A 22,700-nucleotide genomic window follows, 5' to 3' on the forward strand; every position below is an offset into this window, starting at 1 on the left:
TTACCTCCAGGAATGCGCTTATCTTACAGGTCATGGGTCTCGATTTGGGGGCTTGATTACTCATGGTCGCTAGACTTTTAGCCCTGATGGACAGTGAATGTGCCTAAAAGTGACCGCTACCACAAGGAAGGCTTAACACAGGCTGCCCAAAGTCAGGTTGGGGCTGAGGGTTGGGAGCAGGGTCAAGGAACCCCTGACAAGTCTTACTCCATCTTTTTCTAGTTCCCGGAACTGGAGAGATGTGGGATGTGTGTGTGTGTGTGCGCGTGTTACAGAGAATTGTGTGTTCAATTGTCTTTGACTTCTTCAGGAGCAAGCTCCTCCCTCCAGAATGGTAATTTCTCCTTTAAGCACACTTTTTCACATGAATGGACCTCACATTCTCTGGCCCTGTAGTATCGAGGTGATTTAACTGGGGCACAGTTGCTAGGCTTGTACCTATTGGCCCAACATTCTCCCAATGGCAAATCCCACAGCCTTTGCCCTAAGAGGAACCAGCACCACACAGGTTCGCTCCATCAAACAAGCACACTCCTTCTGTGAAGTGACCATCACACCTGACCTGTCTCTCCATACAGATCTCCTGTAACAATTCCTTTAAAAACATTCTGCCCCAGGGACGGAATGTGGTTTGGCCAGCATATCCTCATTTCTCGGTGAGAAAACTTGGTCATTGTTCCTTGACTACTCTTTCATATACTATTATTATCTGATGACATGAGGTAGTTGTGTGTGTGTCTCCCACTACTTGGCAGTCCTTGACAGAAAAGACCCTCCTTGTTCATCCCCGGTGTCTAATGGGGATGAACTTTTATTGAATAAAATAAAGTTAAATAAAATAAAATAATATAAAAGTTTCTTTAATAAATGGTCTTTGGTCCACTTTCCTCTGCTGACCCTGTCTCAAACCAGAAGACAGATGTTGGATTTTCTGAGTATTCCCATGAGCCCTAAGGGATGGACTGGGCCCTGAGGGTCAGTAAAATCAATCTTGTCAACTGTTCCTGGCTATAAAGGGTCTTCCCTCTCCTTATCGAAGCCTCACCTCTTTCTTGGGTGCCTCTGCCCTCGTGATGTCTTTGATACAAAGGATCATGTCCCCCACCCCTACTTGAGAGGAGATAAGAGTCCCTGTGGGGCCGTGAGACTTCAGAACCAGGATGTTGGAGAACAGAAAGGAAGAACCCAGATGGCAGAAGGAATGTCCCAGACTGCCCCCCCCCCCCCCCGCACACACACACAGAGGTAGGTCAGGGAATGACGGTGGGGCTCACCAAAGTTCTGTGGGGAAAAGGGAAAAGGGGAGGGCCAGGGAGGGGAGAATGGGACCGCAGATGAAGGTGAGAGAAAGTGAGGGAGGGAAGAAAAAGAGAAAGGTAGACAATTGCAGAGAGAGGAGTCAGAGACAGAAAGATGTAGAAAGAAAAAGCAGAGAGAGGAGACAAAGATGGTGGTTGAGGGAAGTCACCAACTGTAGAAAACGATCACCTCAGGGGCCAACAACACACAACGAAGTAAAGATCAGTTCATCACTTACTAAAAAGCTGGGCAAGCAGAGATTGGAAATCTTTAAATTTTGAAGAGTGTTTGAAAATTCGTTTGGGGCAAAATCAGAGAAGGAGACGAACCATAAGAGACTCTTGACTCTAGGAAACCAACTGAGGGTTGCTGGAGGGGAGGTGGGTGGGGGACGGGGCTACTGGGAGATGGGCATGAAGGAGGCCACTTGACATATGAGCCCTGGTTGTTACACGCAGCTGATGAATCACTGACCTCTACCTCTGAAATTAGTAACAATAAAAATTATTTTTGGCGTGCAGAAGAACTTAAAGCTTTGCCAGTATGTGCTGGAGTGTTTTATTTTTTTTTTTAAAGATTTTATTTATTTATTTGTCAGAAAGAGAGAGAAAGCACACAAGCAGGCAGAGAGGCGGGCAGAGGCGGAAAGAGAGGCAGGCTCCCCGCTGAGCAAGGAGCCTGATGCGGGACTCGATCCCAGGACCCTGGAATCCTGACCTGAGCCGAAGGCAGTGGCTTAACTCACTGAGCCACCCAGGTGTCCCTGTGCTGTTCTGTTTTAAATCTGATTTTAAGTTGAAAAGCATATGCTTCTCTAAATCTTTTTATTCTTCTGTAACGAAGTATAGAAAGAACCCTGGAAAGCAGGATCTGACATTTCACTCTACATAAAGATTTTCCACATTAATGACAACAACTTCCACCTTCTGGTCTTTTAGGATACTGCCACCAAAGCCAAAGTCACAGGCACCCCCTTTGTTTCGTTGATGCCCACAAGCATTTTTGCTTGCATCTCTCGCTTTGCTCAGAAGGACCTACCTTCTGACAGCAGACGCTCACCCCAGTTTCATGCTTCCAGTTCCAGAAGGTTCGGAAAAGGGGGACGATGACAGGCAGTGGGGATAGCGGCAGCTGAAGGAACATCAGGCTGCATAATCGGCCCTCAGTGGTGGAGACCCTTTGTTCCCACCTGCCCCCCCCACCCCCAAAATGAACAAGATGGGAGGCGGGGGTAGAAAAGGGCTCCCACAGGAACCCCCTCCCCCGACGTTCCCCAGGATTGGCAGCAGAGTTGAGAAGGCTCAGGTGTCTGGACATGCAAGCGGCACCTGGGGCTCCCCTGACCTGCCGTCCCTCTTTACATGTGAGAGAATCTGTAAGGTGGGCTCGCCAGGCTTTTCATGAATTTCCTTCATCATCTCCTCCCTCCCCCAGAGGAACCCACCAGAGAGAAGCAAATGCAATATATCTGATTGTATTACACAGTTGTTGACTGGAGACAAACGTTGCTGAAGAAATAAAAATCTAGGAATTAAATCGCGTATATAGGAGTATGTGTGTGTGTGTGTGTGTGCGCCATACTTCACGTTTTAGAATTCAGAATTTAGCTCATGATATACAAAATCTGTAAAACTTTACTGCAAGCGTGTCTTAGTGTGAAGTCAAAATCTTGATGGAAGGGTCAGCTTTATCTTCCCAGAAGGGATGGGGTGAACGTGGGGGAGATCCCCTGAGGGCTATGTAGGCACAATTCATGATGAGACTAAAATTTTGCTCCTGGAGATTCTTGACCAAAAACTGTAAGGAAAAGCAAGACAACATGACAGTAAAAAGAAATGTCCAAATAAAGTCGCAATCTTTCCGGATTCTTGGACACGGACTTCCGTTGCCGATGGCCACTCCCCCTGAACTGAGAGGAAGTGGGAACCTCCCTCTGAGGAAGGGGAAGGAAGGGGGCAGCTGGGAGCGAGGACATGCTCTGGAGAGAGGCAATCGTCTCCACACTTGGGTTTCTGCATCGCCAATGGCCTCCACCCAGCAGCATGAGGTCAGGGCTTGGCTTCCCTTCAGGGAAGGTCAGGAGGGCGGCCAGCAGGGGTGGCCTGCTGAAGCCCACAGCCTGGGGCTAAGACCACCTACTGCCCACAGAACACCTTCTGGAACCTTCCAATGTTGTGTCCTGACGACACAGGAGCGAGCAGAGAGGTCCCTGCTTTCTGAGTCCCATCCTGACGTCGGGCAGGTCTAGACACTGGAACTCGCTCCCCCCACTGAGCTGAGGCCTGACTCCCGGTGACGGGCACCACACGGAAAAGGAGACTGGGTGTCTGGAGAGAAGTGCCATGCTCCCTCCTGAGTCAGGGCTTCACCACCCAAGCTAATCACCCAGTTTTCCCAACGGCCCCTACCATTTTGTTTCTATGTGGACCCACCGTCCCACACTCCAGGACCTCCTAACCGGTGGTCTCTTCCTGGACGATGATGGCCGGGGCTGGACTCATGGCTGAACTGGCACAGGATCGAGTAGAGCATTTGTCCCACTTTGGGCACCGTCCTTCTACTGAGAAGTACTGATAAGGGTACACACTTGAAAAAGCCACGATGAACTATAATGGCATTAGGTTGAAATGCATGAAAGTGACTCCAAAAATGCCTCCATAAAAAATTCCCACAATCCCACAACTCCGGATCTTAAATTTACACCTAAAAAATGTGTGCAACTGTTCTGTTCTTTCTAGTTTATTGCAATACAAGAAACCACAGTCCCTGTTTCCTTCTTTTGTTCATTCCTCCTACATTCTATTCACCGGGAGGAAGTTCTCAATTATAGAACTCCGATGCATTTTTGTTTCTTTGGTATCAATCTAACTAAAAAAAAAAAAAAAAAAAGGCAAAAAGGCAATTCACTCCCACTTTCCATCCCCTACTTCTGGCAACTACCTAGGTCTCTAGTTCTATGATCTAGACCTCTAGGTATGAGCTTAATTATATATATATATATATATATATATATATATATATATAATTTTTCTAGATCCCACATATTAGAGAGATCATACATGTTTACTTTTTCTCTGTCTTGTTTCATCTAGCATAATTCCCTCGAGGTCCAACCCTGTTGCCACAAATGGCAGGATTTCTTTCCTTTTTAAAGGCTATGTAATACTCCATTACACACACACACACACACACACACACACACACACATGCGCCACATTTTTTAAATCTATTCATTCACTGATGGACACTTATGTTGCTTCTATGTCTTGGCTGTTGTAAATTACACTGCAACGAACATGGGTCTGCACACACACTTTCAAATTAATGTTTTCATTTTCTTTGGATAAATACCCAGACAGGAATTGTTAGATCATATGGGAGTACTTTTTTTTTTTTAAAGTAATGTCTATGTCCAACATAGGACTTGAACTCACGACCCTGAGATCAAGAGTCACGTGCTCAGCTAACAGGCCCAGCCAGGGCACCCCTGGTAGTACTATTTTAAATTTTTTGAGGACTAGTGCATTTTATAGAAAGACAGCCAAGACAAGGGAAAGAGCCAACAGCTAAAATCTCATCTTCCCAGTGAATGATTTTTATATACCACTACTTTTGTTGATGTTGTGAGACTTTCTTATTTAAATGAGCTGGGACATTAGGAGTTACGGAGAGACAAGAGAACCCTCACACCAGTTGTCAGGCTGGAAAAAGAGGGCAGGACCCCATTCCCCTGGAGAAAATAGAACTAAGTGTAAGCCACAAGGGCAAGGAAGGAAGAACATGGCGTCGCTGAGAGTTGGTGCTTTTGAGCTAAGAAACTTTCCTCCTGCTGGGTTCTGACTTCTGGAAGGGCTGGGACCACTTCTAACTCCTTGCTCACACGTGGTGCCGTGCTTTCCAGAAATACTCATGGATCCTCGGCTCTCGGGGCAAGCATTTTCCAAAGACACTTCTGTGTAATTGGCTGCATGGCAAATTGGCAATTTTGGGTCAGAAACAGTCTGGGTCCAGTCTTCTGAGGAGGCTGGTTCTGTTCTTTCCAGAATAAGCCAAGCCATATCTGGAGTCCTTTCTGGGACAAACCAAGCCCTATGCCAGGGTAAGTGCCCCACATTCCACAGGAGGTGTGGGCTGCCGTGCCCACGGGGTCTGCCTGCTTCGCTCACTGCCCAGTGCTGAGGCTGGGCTCCCAGGGACTATGGCACTGCCCGGCCATGCACAATGACCAGAGCCTTCCTGTCCCTGTCCTGACACCTGCAGTCTTCTTCTCTACAACAGCTGTAGAGGTTATTCGATTCTGGCAGCTGGGCCTTGCTTGACGGAGCCAAGAAACCAAAAGTCTTTGCCGAGAATGATCCAGACGCCAAGGTTTTCCGACGTGGCTCACCAGAGTTTGGAAATAGGGCCTTCGTATTATAACGTTCCGCTGACCACAGTCAGACCTTGTTCAAAACTGAGGTTTTGGGGGCCGCAGAGTGGGGGGAAAAGAGACAAGGTGAATGAAATAAAGAAACTGATCAGGAAGGCGAACAGAACAGAACAGAACAGAAGTCCACCCACGTTCCCTTCTCCGAAGGCTCACCTTACCCAACTCTGAGTACGGATGCCGTCCTGGGTCTGGGACCTGGACCACACAAAAGTTCGGTAAACTTGGTCCAAGAGAGCTTTTCTTTGGAGAAGCTTCAAGGCTTTTGTTTTGTTTTCCACAAGGGTCAGGAAGCTCCTTGCTCTGGTTTTCTTTTTGAGACCCGCAGCAAAGCTTGTCCCCCAGGGTAGTGGATGCCGCCACAGCAGGGCCGGGGTAGAAAGGTCTCATTGGGCAGGGACGCACAGGTGCCTGCTGCCTCCCCGCCTTTGCCAGGCCTGTGCCAGCTCCCCCTCTGCTGACAGCCCCTTTCTGGGCCCTTCCCCTGGCACCAGCAGTGGCCAGCTGCTAAAGGAGCCCGTCCAAGGTCAAGCTGAGGGCTTCAAACCCAGGGGGACACTGGAGCCAGGTGGATTTGAACACTGGAGCGATTCCCCATGGCTCTCGGCCTCACATCATCGGTGGGGCGAGGTGCTCCTGGCTGCGGGTTTTCCTAATCAGTACTCCATGTCACTCTGTCCTCCTTCCAGAAGGACAGAAACTTCCCAACCCTGCAGGGGCTCCACTAAAAGGTGCTGTCTGCTTCAAGCCTTTGTCTGAAAACAGGGGCTACCACGTAAAACCCAGAGCCCTGGAATGGTGTTAAGTTCCCTCGAATTACTTGGTAAGGCAGAGTGACCCACCCACCGTCCCAACGGTGCCTCTCTGAGTGGGCGTGGATGATGACGGTGACTAGAAGAAACAAGGAGGAAGCCCATTTGGCAGGCAGGTGCGGATTTTCCCCTGGTACCTAGAATACAACTGTTCTCATAGGGCCACCTTGTGCACTATTCCTCTGTCAAATAAATAAAAATTGGGGGAGGATTTTATTTATTTGAGATGGAGAGAGAGACAGAGCATGAGCAGATTGGAGAGGTAGAGGGAGAGGGAGAAGCAGGCTCCCCCACTGAGCAGAGAACCCGACCCAGGGCTCGATCCCAGGACCCTGGGATCGTGACCTGAGCTGAAGGCAGAGGCTTAATGACTAAGCCCCCAGGCTCCCCTAAATAAATAAAATCTTGAAAAAAAAAAAAAAAAGACTTAACTGCATTTCTTTTTTAAACTGCCCAGAGGCAAAGGATACTAAAATCGGTTCAAGATCGTATGTTCTAGATGACCTGGTAAAAAGTCGAGTCTTTAAAAGAGGAGCTGGTACTGTTGTCCCTGATGTTGGAAAGCAATCCACATGTCAACAAAGAATCAGCATCTAAATAGACTTTTATTTTTTTCTTTTACTTATTTGGACAGAAAAGAAAATTCATCAGCTTTCATCAGAGTCTCCCCAAGTGTTGGAAACACATTAGACTCAGAAAGAGTGGACCTCGTAGAAAAGCGTCACAAATTAAAAATATATTTCTCCATGTGGTAAAAGTGCTTTCAATCCAATCAAAGGACACGGTAAAGGTGTTCTGAAACACAACTGAGAATGGGGCCTACAATCCGTGGCATCGAATTCCAACCACAGGGTGTGGGGGTCCTCAGGAACCCAGGACACAGGGATGGCGCAGAGTCGGGAGCATGCTGCCAACCACGCTGGGAATTAACTGAGTGTGAACAAACAACAAAGTCCCAAAGCCTGAGTAGAAGAGATTTCGCATTTGTAAAAAAACGAGGGGGCTATATAAATTGGGGTACAAGGGGGGTCGTGTAATTCTGGAAATCACTGTTTCTCGTCTGGGGGGCAGATGGGCAGGCCAGTGGGCCAGTCGGGCGAGGCCTCCCGAGGAGACCCGCGGACCTGCGTTCCCACGGGGCCCAGATGCTGTGGCTCAGGTGTGCCAGCCCCGGGCAGACACTGCCAGGTCATCGCATGTGGTGGGGGTGGAGAGAAGCAGCAAGTGTCCTCCCCAGACCTTCTGTCGTTTGCTTCAGCGACGCTAACAGGTTTTTCGCCGATGGTGACGTCTGTGACAAAGCGTAAGGCCCACAGGCCCCCCGTGATCCTCGGCGGAGTGGAACCATGTCTGTTCTGGAAGCCGGCCGCCCCCTCTTGCCCTGGTACAGTCCCAGGGCCCAGAACTGTGCTCATGCAAGGAGTCACGGCTGGGGTGGGGGTGGGGAGGGGGCGGAAAAGGAGGGGGACGTTTTCCTTTTACAGAAGATCTTAAGCAACAGTAAGAAAATAACCTGAAGATATATTTAAAAATAAAAAATAGCATCACACATCACTGCGCTTCTGTTGGCATTTTCCCTTTCCCTCCCACCCCACCCCCCACCCCGGCCACCAGCCAGAGAAATGAAATGAGCAGGGCCGCCTCACTCATCAGCAGAATGGGCAGCCACTCCCCCATTCCACCCCTGGGTCTCATGGCCCCCTGCGTTTCTTGTTCCAGGAGACTTGCCCAAGGCGAGTGCTGGAGAACGCTCTGGTCTCCTGCCCAGCCACCTGAGTACCTCCGGCTTGCTTCTGGTCCCCTGCGGACGCGGCACGAGGTGGAACCAGGTCACCTGTGTCTTGACATCCTCCCAGCGCAGGCCTTTCCAGCGGGACACACTACGGCTCCTCCCACCCCTGGTGCCTCCGGTGGCAACAGCCTTCCCAGGTCCCCCGTTCTGAGGTGAGCTCCACGGGGGTCACAGGGGTGTGGCGCCCCGCTGGGCAAATGCCACTGACAGCGCCCGGCCCACGTGTAGAGTCTGAGTGCGGCCCTGGCCCTGGGTGGGTGGCGGCTTCTGGAGGGAGGACGTGCTCTTCTTTGAAGGGGAACCGGGACAGCAGCCATCGTCTGACCAGGCCCACCTTGGGCCCTGCGGAGGCCCGGGGCTCCCCAGTGGGCCGGGCCTAACCCCCCAGGGGCGCCCCAGGGCTCTGGCTGGGCAGGTCACAACGGCAGGCTCTCTCCCTCCTCCAGGTTCCCGGCCCCGGTCCTCCCTTAAGCCTGGCCGCGGAGGCATCAGTGGGCGGGGGAGGCCTCCTCCAGGCCCAGCAGCTCCCTCACCAGTCTCTCGCCAAACTGAGCCCGGCTGTACCTCTTCACGTGGTAGGCATCAGACATCTTGTAGAGGATGTAGGCATTGTTTACGGCGATGCTGACGGCGAACCAGAACACCTGCTGCCAGGTCTTGTTCGGTTTATGAGAGATGAAATACCTACGAGGACAGAGGAGTCGGAGAGGCTGACCCTGGGGCTCCTGGGCACCCGGGACGGGGCGGGGGGCATGGTCCCAAAGGGCCTCATCACGGTCAGTGCTGCCACAGAGCCGCGGGGTGGGAAGCTGGCCGGGGGCTGGCTCCCGTCGAGGCTGTCACAGTGAATTGACCTAAGACTAAGAAGATGAAAACTGCTCCTATCAGAGGACTAGGGTTGGGGGTTGCTGGAGATGCTGGAATGGGGAGCCGGCCTTCCACGGCAAGGCTCGGAAGCTCCAAGGGAACAGGGCCCGAGGGGCGGCCCTCTTTGCCTAGAGCCCTCCTCGGATGCTGTGGTTGCAATGTCCCAGACACACGAACCGCCTGCACGTCCCAAGGGCAAGTTCACCCTCAGATGCAGGCATCTGTACCGTGTCCCCTTCCTCCCGAGTGCACGTCTCTTTGCCACCCCTGGCTTCCCTTCAGATCCAGGACGAATGTCACCTCCAGGGCCAACCCAACTTAGGACTGCTACCTGCACTGTGTCCCCGTCACTCGGCACCTGAGGGGTGTCTGAAGGTCAGTGTCCTCACCGCCAGCAGCCCAGTGTGGTCCCTAACGTGTCGGTTAAGTCAACGCGGGTTTCTCTGTTGGAACCGCGTGGAATCAGCAGGCTGTGAGCCATGAACACTGGCTCATGGACTCCCCATGGGGTGGGGCTCTCCTGCGAGGGAGCCCGGGGAGAACCGGGTCCTCGGTTTTCTCTCTGCGTGAAGAAGCCCAGCAGGTTCCCCTCCAAGTGGGCTGAGTCAACACCCGCCTGTCCTGGGGGTTACTCCAACTCTGTTCTAGGTTGTGAGGCTGAATCCTAGCAATTAACAGTCACATTCAGGCTCACTAGCGATCGCTCCTTGGATTCCTGTTACAGTGCCATGGGTGTGCACCTGCTGCGGACATCCAGAGGGGAAAGAATTACAAACCCGCGCTGGGAAATGGGCTGCAGCTGTGAGGGTCGGGGGAAGGGCAGTCTGGCTGGGGTGGGGGCAGGGGGCAGGCTCAGGGCCCAGTACTAAGAGATGGCCACGCCCGAGTGAGTGGAAGGATGGCCACCTCGGGCAAGGGTGGCGGGGAAGGAGACAGGGCGCCCAGCTGGCCAGGACGAGGGCTTGAGATTCTGTCTCCCAGGGGCCTGCTCTGTTCATTCTGAAATGGGGGACTCCTGAGCACCCGGCCACCTCTAGTCCATGCTCTCCCGTGGCTGTGAGCCGCCTCGCACTCACTTGCTGTACTTGTCATCATATCTGCAGATGTAGCTAAGGTGAGCAGCAAACGCCTCCACGGCCAAGGGACAGGGGATCCCCCCACTCTTCCTCCTGATGATCACCCCTGCGGAGAAGACAGAAGGTCACACCCCCGTCCGCACGGTCTCCTGCCCATTCCCGCGGACACAGGTGCCTATCTCCACCCTGCCTGGCCCTCCAGGGACCCAAGGGGGAGGCGGAGACAGAGAAGCTGGATGCCAGTCCCTAAAAGCTTATGAGGACTTGAGGACAACATAAAGTGAGGTGGGTGTGCAGGGGTGCTGCGGGCATGTGGGGTGATGACGGGACCAAAGGTGGCTTTAAGTGGAACCAGGGAGGATGAAGCACCTGGTCGGGCCTGCAGAGAGCCAAGGGGAGGTACAGGACTGACTCTCCCCTCCTACCCCTCCCCACATGAAGGCTGACCCTACCGCCTCCCCAAGCCCTCAAACACCTTCCCTCTATTGAATGCAAATGAGAATGTGTCCAAGGACACGTCCCACTGACTGGGTGTGAGGGGCAGGAGATCAGCGAGCTCTCCTCACCCCGCTGCCTGAACTGCTTTGGGACGACCTCGTTTCCCAGACCCGCCCACAGGCCCACAGCTGCCGTCCAGAGGTGATGCAGGAGATGTGGGAGAATGCTCAGGTGAGGCTCTGGCCAGCTTCCCCACACAGCATCACGGGATTATGACAAAAGCCATTTTTGGGTGCATGTATATGTATATTTTAAAGGGATCAGTCTAAAGGATTGGGAAGTTTGGGGACTACTTGAGTGGACAGAGTTGAAGTACAAGAGGGGGTCCCCTGCGGGGCCGAGGGGCTCCACCTAGCGTGTCTCCCCCCTCTCACTGAGGGACCACGGGACACCAGTGTGCAGGGACCCATTTGCACAGACTGAGCCCTGAGTGGGGGTCTTTCTGTTTCTTTTGGTCTCCGTCCCACAGCCATGCCCCCGATATTGGTTTTTCACACCAAGAAGTCCTTGGAGAACTTGAGATTGGGTGACCGCTGGGGCTGTAATTCCTGGACTGCCCTGTCCCAGCCTCCCCAGTCCCGGGGGGGACCTGCTCCAGCCCTTCATTCCCTCCCCATCCACTCGGTGAGGCTCTGCTGGAAACTTCAGCAGAGCGGTGGCTTCAAGGCCTGGGTGTGCGCCCATCTGCTTGAGCACTTCCCCCACTTTATAAATCACTCCGTCCCTGGCCATATTGTGGATTCTCAAACACTGTTCCAGCTACAAAGGGTGGGGCTGCTGTCCTGTAATATCCTCCGAGCACAACAAGCCTGGCCATGGGACACGTTGACAAGAGGTTGTGTGACATTTACTAGCTTTGCTGACGTTGCCATGGGTGGGCCCCACACAGTCACGGCTGTGTGCCAGTCTCCGTGCCTAGCTGTGCTCTACGCACGTACCTCTGAGGCACCCCGTGATCTGTCTGACCTGCTGGGAGAAACACGTGTGCTCACACGCAGTGGCAGTCCTGTCCTTCACCTCCCAGGCTACTTGCGGTGGCTGACGTTCCTTCCACCACCCCATGAGGTTGAATGAGGCAGGCCCTGAGTTAGTCCTATATGCACGTTCTGTATGTGCGTGGGTCCTGTGGAGTCTGAACCCAACATGGGCAAAGGCTCTGCTAGGGAGAGGACAGCTCCAAAACGGACTTCAGAAAGAGAGCAGGAGGGCTGGGTCCTCTGGATGGATGTCCCTAGATATGGGACTTCTGAGAAGCCAGTGACCGTGCTAGAGCTCTCTGAAGGAAAGGATGTTTCTCCTTAGAATCCAGAAGGAATAAGAAACCGATTCCTAGAATGTTCCTAACTGGTTGTCTATTTTCTAAAATTGGAAATTCTCAACTTTTAGAAGAGCGCGTACATCTATGATCACAGCAGGAAAGAGTATGAAGCTGAGAGGCAGTCCTTCTGATATTTGAGGCTTCATCTTCTGAGTGATATTTTTAAAAAGTAGAAGAGTTTTTCTGTAAGTGGTTCAGGCACAGAGGCAAGGCCGCTTGGTTAGGCCACTCTTTACACTTAATTAAAAAAACAAAACAAAACAGCAAAAATCCAGCTGATAGTGGGTTACTGGAAAGAGCAGAGTCACGCTGTATGGTAAGCAGGTGATCTTAGCCCTGATCCAGCCTTGGCCCCGAGCAAGAAGTTTCAGAACAAAGAGCGTGATCAACAGATCTGCCCATGCAGAAGGAAAGGCAATTTTAGGTTAAAAAATACCAGTCAGGGGCACCTGGGTGGCTCGTGGGTTAAGCCTCTGCCTTCGACTCAGGTCATGATCTCAGGGTCCTGGGATCGAGTCCTGCATAGTTCTCTGCTCAGCAGGGAGCCTGCTTCCCTTCCTCTCTATCTGCCTCTCTGCCTACTTGTAATCTCTGTCAAAAAAAAAAAAATCTTAAAAAAAAAAAATCTTTAAAAAATACCAGTCATAAATAAAAGCAAAAATAAAACAAATGCAGAAAAATACTTGCTATAGCATAAAATAAGCTTTCAACAAGCGCTTCAAAGGACAAACTGAGAATACAAAGAAATCACTGTAAACTGGCCAGCAAATACACAGAAATGCTCAACCCCACCAGTGGTCCTGCAATTTAGATTGAAAATTCTGTAGCATTTTCATCCCCCAGACTGACAAATTTAGGGGGGAAAATGTGTTGGCAAACTCAAGAGGAGTGTCGGTACCCCCAGAGCCCGTCACAGGGGTTAAGTGCGGTCTTTGGGTGATACGTCATCAAAGGTCCTCCAGATGTTCAGACCTCTGGGCACCCACTGCACTTCCAGCTTTATTTTGAGGAAATGGTCAAAGATGTTCCCTAATGTATGGAGATATTCACTATTACCATTATTCAGATTGTGAAGAAAATGGATTATGAATCAGGGGGAGGCAGAAAAATGATGACATTTAAGAAAATGAAATACTGGGGCGCCTGGATGGCTCAGTAGGTTAAGACTCTGCCTTCAGCTCAGATCATGATCTCAGGGTCCTGGAATCGAGCCCTGCATTAGGCTCTCTGCTCAGCAGGGAGCCTGCTTCCCCCTCTCTCTCCGCCTGCCTCTCTGCCTACTTGTGATCTGTCAAATAAATAAATAAAATCTTTAAAAAAAAAAAAAGAAAGAAAGAAAATTAAATACTAAGTGGTTTTTAAAAATCAAGTTTTTTAAATATACTGAAAGGAAAATATCTCCCTTTGTTACAAAAAAAAATCGCCTGAAGATGTAGACTAGTTAAAGGATGTCCCGTGGGGAGGAGAGGTGGGTCACCCAGCCTGGGCTCTCCACACCCCAACCCTGCCTCCAAGTGCTCCTGGGGGTGCTATCAGAGGGCGGAGGCAGGCTCCCTGCGATTTTTAAGGGAGTCTAAGATTTGGGAATTTGTGATTTTTTTTTTAAAGATTTTATTTATTTATTTGAGAGAGCATGAGAGAGCGAGAACATGAGGCAGGAGGGGCAGAGGGAGAGGGAGAAGCAGGCTTCCCACCGAACAGGGAGCCCGATGCGGGGCTCCATGCCAGGACCCAGGATCAGGACCTGAGCCCAAGGCAGAAGCTTCACCGACTGGGCCCCCCAAGTGCCCCAGGACTTTGTGATTTAGAGTACTTTAGAAATGGAAACTATAACTGAAGGAAACACAAACACTAAATTCTGGCATATTTAAAGACCAACCCTACCAATTTTCTCTTCTTCCTGATCAACATCCTCTTTGCTGGTTCCCTTGGTGATGGATTTAAGGCTCCCAGCCCTTGAGACTGGGGTTTTAAGGTTCTGTCGTCTTAAATCATATTGTGTAATTTATAATCTGTTACGCATAATCTGACGGCAGGCAGCTCCTACAGTGTCTTCCTGAACGCTCTCCCTGTGAATGCTCTTGCCCCATCAGGAGAGTATAGAAGTCTGGCTCAAAGTCTCACTTTTGGCTTGCAAGGTCAATTCCAAATTTCCTCTAAGTGCCCTTCGCACAGCCCTGGAGAAGCTGGCAGCTTTCTATAGCTCTCTGCACCTAAGTCCCACGGGCTTGTGTCCCTGGATTCCAGTCTCCACTGAAATGGGAAGTAGGTATGTGTGCCAGGGGTGGGGGCAGGAATAAATGAACGGCAGTTAATTAAGCACCCCCCCACAAACGTATACACCACATGTGTACAGACCACGAATGTATCTCTCTCTCTCTCTCTCTCTCTCTCTCACACACACACACACACACAAACACGCCCCACCCCACCCACACACAACAGAGCCCCTTGTGGAGGTCCTTCCAAAGTAAAGAGAAAAGATGTCTTCATCAAAGGAATACAGGGGATTTTCAAACACACCTGTAACCACAGGTATTTCTGTCAAGCACCTTGCTGTCCTTTCTGGTTCCTTGTCAGCAGTTTAAAAGTCTTTCAGCTGTAGCGACTTGAACTCTACAGCCCTTGCTCACTAAATCCCTCTGCTACAAACGGATTCTGCACCCCACGTGACATTACCAATGGAATCACCTGAATGCCCCACAGCGCTCATTGTTAACCTCTAATGAAGACACCGAAGGGATAAAACAGTCAGTATCTCCCCTCCCATTAGGGAAGACTCTTCAGAGAATCCGAGTGGCCCGGTGATGGGGGACATGCCACTCGGACACGGCCACTCACAGTGGCCACACACCAGTCAGGGGACACGCAAATCCTGCCGCCGTCGTGGCTTCCCTCCCAAGCGGACAAGCCCGGGGATGGCAGCCCACGGGCCCCGGTGGCTCCTGCCGCCCTGCCCCTCCCCCACCGGAGCACTGACGTGGCTGAGGACTGGGGGCTTCCCGACTCCAGGGCGGCCCAGAGCCCCTGCCGGCCCCCACCTTGCTGCAGGGGCGAGTAGGCATTGGTCAGGAAGCGGAAGTGCCCTTTGTTGTACCAGCAGATCAGAGACATGTTGCCCTTCATCTTGATGCGGTGCTGGCCCCGGGCCGGGGGCGTGGCCGGGTTGGTCAGCATGGACAGTGGCAGGCCGGTGCAGTCGCTCTTCCTGGAGCTGAGCAAGCCGCAGCAGTAGATCTCTGCGGGGACAGGGACACAAAACTGGGTCCACACGGTCACAGACACCCTGCTCACGCCGGCCCGAAGAGGGACTGCCTGGCTCTGAGGCTGACACACTTGGGAGGACGGGCCGCCCGGACGTCCCGCGGGGGTGACCGCTACAGTTCACGACTTCTACCCCAGAGGACTTCTCTAAGGACCTTGAAGATGACGCAAGAGACCATCGCAGGCGCCGTGAACCGGCAGCACCCACAGGAGTCTTGTCGCGAGTGCTCACGACGCGCCAGGGACGGTGCAGAGCCTGAGCACCTGCCTCTAGAAACTTCTGCCCTCGGGTTATCCCACCCACACTGAAGACGGACTGCAGCTCCAGGAAGTCCCCAGGCTCCCAGCCAGGAGGGCAAAGACAAGGACTAAGCCAAGGTCTGTCTGCTGTCCAAGCCTGACCACACTCAGGACGCCCTAACACTCTGGCCAAGACCCGACAAGCCCCAGGCCCAGCCCGGTGCTTGTCTGCACGGCTCCCGGAGGCAGCGTGCAAAACGGAGCCGCCGTCCCCTTGGAGACAAGTTAACCCCAGAGGGAAGAATCATCGAGCGACAAGCACCAAGCCAGAGTCCTGCCTCTGAACACAGAGCCACTAAAGGGAGCAGTGGCAGTGTGGCCTTCCACACACAGAAGCTTCCAAGGGGCAGGAGGGATGGTGAGCACAGGCCAGTGTGCACAAGGAGGCCTCGCTGAACTCCGCCCTGGGCTTGAGGCCTTGCCTGGCCCTCCCCACGTGCATGCAAGCCTGCCCCACTGAGCAGATCCTGGGAAGCCTGCTTCTCCCCACGGCCAGCCCCGGTCTGGATGCCTGCAGTCACTTCTGACTGAAGTCGCTGGGGACGGTCTCGTCCTCTGGGTCTTCAGTCAAAGACTGAAGGTCACTGAAGACTGACACTGTATCGTCAGTGATCTGAAACATTCTGTACCCCATGTGCATGTTTCCCTTGGCCCTGCATGTCCACCCCAAGGCAGTTCCAGGGACCCGGGGCCTTCCTGGCCATGCGCCCACCCCAGGACTGGAGCGGGCAGCCAGGCGGGCGGAGAGGGCAGCTGGGGCTCTCACCATACCGCCTACTGTGGGAGCCCATCCTTCTTCTCTGGTGGCTAGTAACACATGAGGGCCAATTTTCTGCAACTTGACTTCCACAGCCCCTCTATGCATAGTCTGACCTCTGCAGCCCGAGTTCTCCCCACAGGTAAACCCCAAGCCCTGTCGGGGTTCACAGAGGGCTGAGACCCAGCAGAGCTCAGAGTCCCGGGGCCGCTGCTTCCTTGCCGTGGCCAAGGTCAAGGTCAAGGTCAGAAGCTGCTGGCTCCCCATGACTCGAGAGGATTTTAAGGCCAGATGTGCAACCGTTGCTAAGCAATAGGTCTGCAATTCTAGTGGCTGCCATGGCAGGAGAGAGGTTTTTTCTGTCTCTCCCGACTTGATATAAATCCCCAAAATGTGGGACGAAGCAAAGGGTAAGCATCTTGCCCTTGGTCTCCTGGTCTTGGTCCACATCTTTTTCTCCAGTGGCTGCTTCGGCCAGAGCCATGAACCGATGAACAAAGCATCCCATCACCAAGGGCCATGAAGAATTTCCTGAGACCCACCGCACAACAGCCTGTGCTAATCTGCATAAATCCCTGCATCATCCCTGTCAACTGCAGAGCCCTCACTGCAGACGAGACTGAGTCCAGACTCAGGAGCCTCCGTAGGACCGGTGTCTAGGTGCACAGAACAAGTGTGTGTGTCCCCCCCTCCACATTCCTCGGCTGAAAGCCGCAGGCCCCAGAGGAGGGTGTTCCAGGCGGGGCCTCTGGGACGAATCAGGGTCACAAGGGTGGAGCCTTCATGAATGGGAGGAGTGCCCTTGAGAAAAGGGACCCCCAGAGAGCACCCTGGCCACTTCTGTCACCTGAGGTCTGCAACCCGGAAGAGGTCCTCAGGCGACCATGCCAGTGCCCTGACCTTGGACTTCTGGGCTCTAGAACCACGAGAAATAGGTTAACTGCCTGCAGTTTATAAGCTGCACCGTCTCAAGTATTTGGTGAGAGCAGCCCGAACGGACCAGGACACCAGGACAAGCCCTGAACAGCCACGGTCTCACAAGAAAGGACACAAAGATGCTGTGGGCAGAGCGCGAGCCTGTGGCAGGTGTCCTTTCCAATCTCCGGTGCCTGACGGAGTCCAGGTACTTGGCGGGCACGCAGCCGGCTGAAACCATGTTCCATCCTGGCCGTGGCGGCCTACGGTCCTTGCCAGTCACGACCTCGCACCTGTACCCCCAGGCCTCCCCACCACTTCTCTGGGGGGCAAGGGCCCTGCTGGCACCAGCGCGCCGCACAACCAACCTTGCTTTTCCAGCTCCTCGAACAAGGTCAGGCTGGTGATGCTGGGCCCCGTGAAGATAATGTAGTTCTTGCCTGCGGCGTTCCGGCACAGGCTCCGGGCCACCGCGCCGTGCAGCTGTGGCTTGTTCTTCAGTGCGTCCAGCCCGTCGGGGCCCCCGCCGTCCTTCAGGTGCACGTAGATCTGGAACAGAAACACACAGCGGTCAGGGAGCTTGCACGGTGCCGGGCTGGAGACCAGACTGCCCTCGCTGGGCCCCAAACGGGTGGGAAAGCCACCGCTCCCTTGAGCCACTGGTTCCGCAGCCCCTAACACACCATTACCTCCTCAGGCCACGGAGGCTCCCAGTAGCCCCCAGGGCCACCCCACAGTCAAGGTGGCCAGTGGCTCCGCCCATGACTTTCCGGTTTGGAAATGTCAAAATAAAGAAGAAAAGGGTCAAACTATGATGGGCAATGAATCTGGCAACGAGGTTCATGCAAACACATCCCCAGTCCAGAAGCACGGAGGGACTTCAGTTTATGAGAAACGACACTTTAAGATGACCTCACCTGTAAGGATAAACTTGTCCATGTACTTTCCATTTGAATACAGTTGTGGGTTTTTTTGCGGGGCGGGGAGTGAGAGGAGCAGAGGGAGAATCTGAACCAGGCTCCACGCTCAGCACAGAGCCCGACACGGCTCAGTCCCATGACCCTGAGATCACGACCTGAGCTGAAACCAAGAGACGCTTAACCAACTGAGCCACTCAGGGGTCCCCGAGTACAGCTTTTTAATTCACAAAGTGCGTCTGCATTCACTGTTGCCTTTTTCCTTACAGGAGCCACCACACAGAAAAAGAGGAGTCAGGATCAAGGATTAAAAACTCACCAGCAAAGAGGACTATGCTGGGATTAGCAAGCTATGCTTACACGCTTTGTCCCATGAACATCTTCTAGGAACACCGCCAAAGGGGAAAATCACAGGAAATGGGAACAGATTCAAGAAGGTTGCAGGCCTCCCAGTGACGGACCGAGTCAGGAAGAATCTGTCATACGGGTACCAACTAACTACCATTCTCCTTAAGGGAGAAGAGTTCTTCTTGTGGAATGTTCTAGGTGCCTTCACTGGCAGCACTTCACCAGCTAATGGTGCTCACCAGTGCCAGACAGGGGCCCCAGGGACAACAGACACTCAATCGGCAAGGAGGTTAGCCCCGCCTGTCCTCTGACATACAGAACTGCCCAATGCACGTCTGTCCACGCAGAGAGTCGATGATGCTTGGCTGTGAAAAACCAACATGGCCCCAGGGAGGATCCAGTTCCGTCCACAACACCCTCAGATGACTTCGATCACGTGCTCTGATGTTCCTGAGGCGAATGTGACTCCAATTCCAAAAGAAGCTCGTCTTCTGAGGGCTAATCTTTTCCCAGACACTCACCTGAGATGTCTTCACGGAGGACCCTACTTTTCTGTGCCCTGGCAGGCAATGGCTTGATGACAATAGAACATCTTTTTAGACAACTCAGCAGCACTCCCAACATTTCATTTTGGAATCTCTATGGTTCTTCCACCTCAATTCCCAGAAGAAATCTCTTTGATAGAGAAGAAAACACAGAGATAGGGCAGCCAAGCTCTGCTTCTGTCACATGTGATTCTGGCCGAGCCAGGCCATTTCTCAGAACGTGTCTTCCCTCCTTCAGCAACGTCCAATCTTGTGGCTACTACCACGGGTTTCTGTACCTAAGGCTCAGATTCATATCTACCTCTCCCAGAGAGCCTACCTGAAATCCCCTCATACCCACGCTGGGCACTATGTCTCCTGAAATCCACTGTAGGGACCGTTAGTTTTGTCCCATGTGTCATTCAAAAGGAAATCCTCCATCCAAACCCACGTTCCCACCATGGAATGGGAGGTGTGTCGTGGGCTCCCCTCAGGCCCAACCACGATGACATCGCACGTGGCTTCTGAGGGCCTCCCTGGGGTATGGGGCAGTCACTGGATCACTTGGCCCAGGGCAGGCAAAGTTTAACAGGACCCCATGGAAATTCCCTCGGCCAAGCTAAAAAACAACTAACTGTACTGTGTACAAGATGTGAGACATGTGATGGAGCAAGAATAGTGTTAGAAAACAAACTTGAAAGCCTTTGGACAAGGTCACTAGGTACCCTGAGCAGCCACATTAGTGGGATCCTGGCTTGTTACCATGGCTGCTGACCATCTCACTTTTCTCTGCCCGAACCATAATCAGGTCTTCTAGCTGCCACTCTTCACAAGGCGTAAGGAGAGGAGTTGCAGGCTGATGGGTCAGTCTACTGGCCGGCATTCACAAAGTACCACAAACTGGGTAGCTTCAACAACAGAAATGCCCATTCGCCTGGTTCTGGAGGCTGGAAGTCTGAGATCTGAGATCGAGGGGTTGGGAGAGGCCTCCTTCCTTGGCTTGCAGACAGCTGTCTTCTCCCTGTGTCCTCACAGAGCATCCTCCTGTGTCTGTGTCCTAACCTCCTCTTCTTGGAAGGACACCAGCCATGTTAAATAAGGGTCCACCCCAATGACATCTTTTTAACATTAATTATAAGTTACCCTATCTTGGGGCGCCTGGGTGGCTCCGTGGGGTAAGCCTCTGCTTTCAGCTCGGGTCATGATCCCAGGGTCCTGGGATCGAGCCGCAAATCAGGCTCTCTGCTCAGTGCGGAGCCTGCTTCCCCCTTTCTCTCTCTGCCTGCCTCTCTGCCTACTTGTGATTTCTCTGTCAAATGGATGAATAAAATCCTTAAAAAAATAAAAATAAAAATAAAGGCCCTATCTCCAAATATAGTTACATTCTGTAGGACTGGGGCTTAGGACTCAAACACATGAATGTGAGGGGTGTGGTTTGGTCCATAACAGAGGAGAAGGTGCTAAACTTGGAGAAGGAACAAAGCATCAGAGAGAAGAACCAGGCCGCGCACACACCAACCTCAGGCATCCCGACAAAGCTGCACAGCAGACAAGGCCCTCCCCATGTAAACGTGCAGCCCTGGTTTTGTGTGGGATGGAAGACTGAGGTGAGCAGGCCATAGGGCAACACTATCCCGAGTCCTGACAGCAAAGAATACAGGGACTTTCTCCTGGGTTTTAGAATAACCTAGAGGGGATCACGTCTTCCCAGTAGTTTGTTGCCGGGAGCTGTCCTGGCTGGGGCACCGGGGCGAGCCGGGGACCTATCTCATCTCATCACGGCTCTAAAGTCAGCACTTCAGGGGCGCCTGGGTGGCTCAGTGGGTTAAGCCGCTGCCTTCGGCTCGGGTCATGATCTCAGGGTCCTGGGATCGAGTCCCACATGGGGCTCTCTGCTCAGCAGGGAGCCTGCTTCCTCCTCTCTCTCTGCCTGCCTCTCTGCCTGCTTGTGATCTCTGTCTGTCAAATAAATAAATAAAATCTTTAAAGTCAGCACTTCAGAAGGCGGATCGGCCGGGTTGCCTGGCTAACGGGCTTCAAAGCGCGGCGCACCTTCAAAACGTCGTCCCTCTGATTGCCAGAGTAGAGTTGGCGGCTCAGGCTGGTGTGCTCTCCCTTGCTCTTCACATGCTGGAAGCATGCACGTCCTTGGGGAGGGGCGTGAGGGCACGCAGGGGTTGCGTGGACCCGCCACAGTCCTGCTGGGGCGATGCTCAAAGGGAACCGGAGGGCCTGACCTGGGAGCCAAGAATCCCTCACATGCACACTCGAGGAACGGGCCATTTCTTCTCACCACAGGACAAGAAGGGAAGCCTGGAGGCAAGTGGCTGAAGGTGAAGGGGTAGGGCAGGGGCACCTCCCAGCTCAGCAGGGGCAGAGGCAGCCGAGGCAGAGGTAGCAGCTACAAATCACCAACGATCGGCAACCCTTCCCAGTCACGGAAGCTGGAATCACCTCCCAAAGCAGCTTCCCCATGTCCAGGGCTGAGGGTAAGGGGACACATGCCACCACCGGTACAAATGCCCACGTCTCTAACCGAGGTGGTTTCAGGCTGGGTCGTGACTTTCAAGGGCCCTTCCACTGCCCTGCGCCTCTCTCCCTCCATACGGAATTTACATTTTACATCTGCACTGGTATAAAGACCAGTACATTCATAGGATATGTTAAAGCACTTTCCTCAGCTTGAAAGGTGGGTGTTTTTTTTTTTTTCCTTCTAATTTAAGGAAAACAGAAAGGCTTTCATGTTTTCCCTGAAAGTGTTACGGGAGTAACTGGGAGAAGGTGTGCGCATACCAGGGACAGGAATCTTTTGAGAGTCTTCAAGGCCTGCCTACTGCCCCACGCTGCTTCAACGGCAGCATTTCTATGCACCTGATGAACTCCAGTTTTTTTATAATGGCAAAAAATTAGCAACAACCTGGGGCACCTGGATGGCTCAGTCAGTGAAGCATCTGACTCTTGGTTCTGGCTCAGGTCATGATTCAGGGTCGTGAGATCAAGCCCTGTGCTGGGCTCTGCACTTAATGTAGTCTGCCTCTCTCCCTCTCCCACTGCCTCTCCCTGTGTGCTCTCTCTCAAATAAATCTTTTTAAAAACAATTAGCAACAACCTAATTACCTCCCGTGAAAAGGAGGCTGATTAAAATCAGCAGGTATAACGAAATACAGTGTAATTTTTCAAAATCACAATCTAGAAAAGTTACTGTAGTAGTATAGTATTATAGTATAGTATAGAATAGTAAAAGAATATAGTAGAGAATAGTAAAAGGTTCACAACATCTTTGTAAGTGAAGTAACGAGATTATAAAATGGGGTGTGTGTGTGTGCGTGTTTATGTAGCTATGCTGACTCCATCCTCAAGTGGCTGTCTCTCTATACGAGAATTACAGATATTTTTGAAATATTTGTTTTTAGATGCCAAACATATAATACAATTTCATCACAAAATGACTAAACATAATTACAAAAGGACTCCCCTATCAGAGCTACTCAAGCATGGGTGTGTTTGGAACTTGCTGTATTTGGTCCCAAAGGCAATCCCGATGGAAGTTAGCGGCTGTTAACAGACTCTGAGCTAAGCACACGTGT

At 52.3% G+C, this 22,700-nt stretch overlaps 1 protein-coding gene across 1 annotated transcript in view; it reads right to left on the reverse strand.

Moving 5' to 3' along the window:
• Positions 1–7,123: 7,123 nt before the first annotated feature.
• Positions 7,124–22,700, reverse strand: part of PGBD5 (piggyBac transposable element derived 5) — a 92,478-nt gene continuing 76,901 nt past the window's right edge. The window contains exons 4-7 of the mRNA XM_045087096.1: positions 17,693–17,873; positions 15,130–15,327; positions 10,273–10,378; positions 7,124–9,013 (exon numbers count right to left, since the gene is read on the reverse strand). Of these exons, the coding sequence (XP_044943031.1) occupies positions 8,818–9,013; positions 10,273–10,378; positions 15,130–15,327; positions 17,693–17,873 (681 nt within the window). The 3' untranslated portion in view covers positions 7,124–8,817. The remainder of the gene's footprint in view (positions 9,014–10,272; positions 10,379–15,129; positions 15,328–17,692; positions 17,874–22,700) is intronic.

Source organism: Mustela putorius, unplaced genomic scaffold, assembly GCF_011764305.1.
Source record: "Mustela putorius furo isolate JIRA1106 unplaced genomic scaffold, ASM1176430v1.1 tig00001033_pilon_pilon_pilon, whole genome shotgun sequence".
Lineage (NCBI taxonomy): Eukaryota > Metazoa > Chordata > Mammalia > Carnivora > Mustelidae > Mustela > Mustela putorius.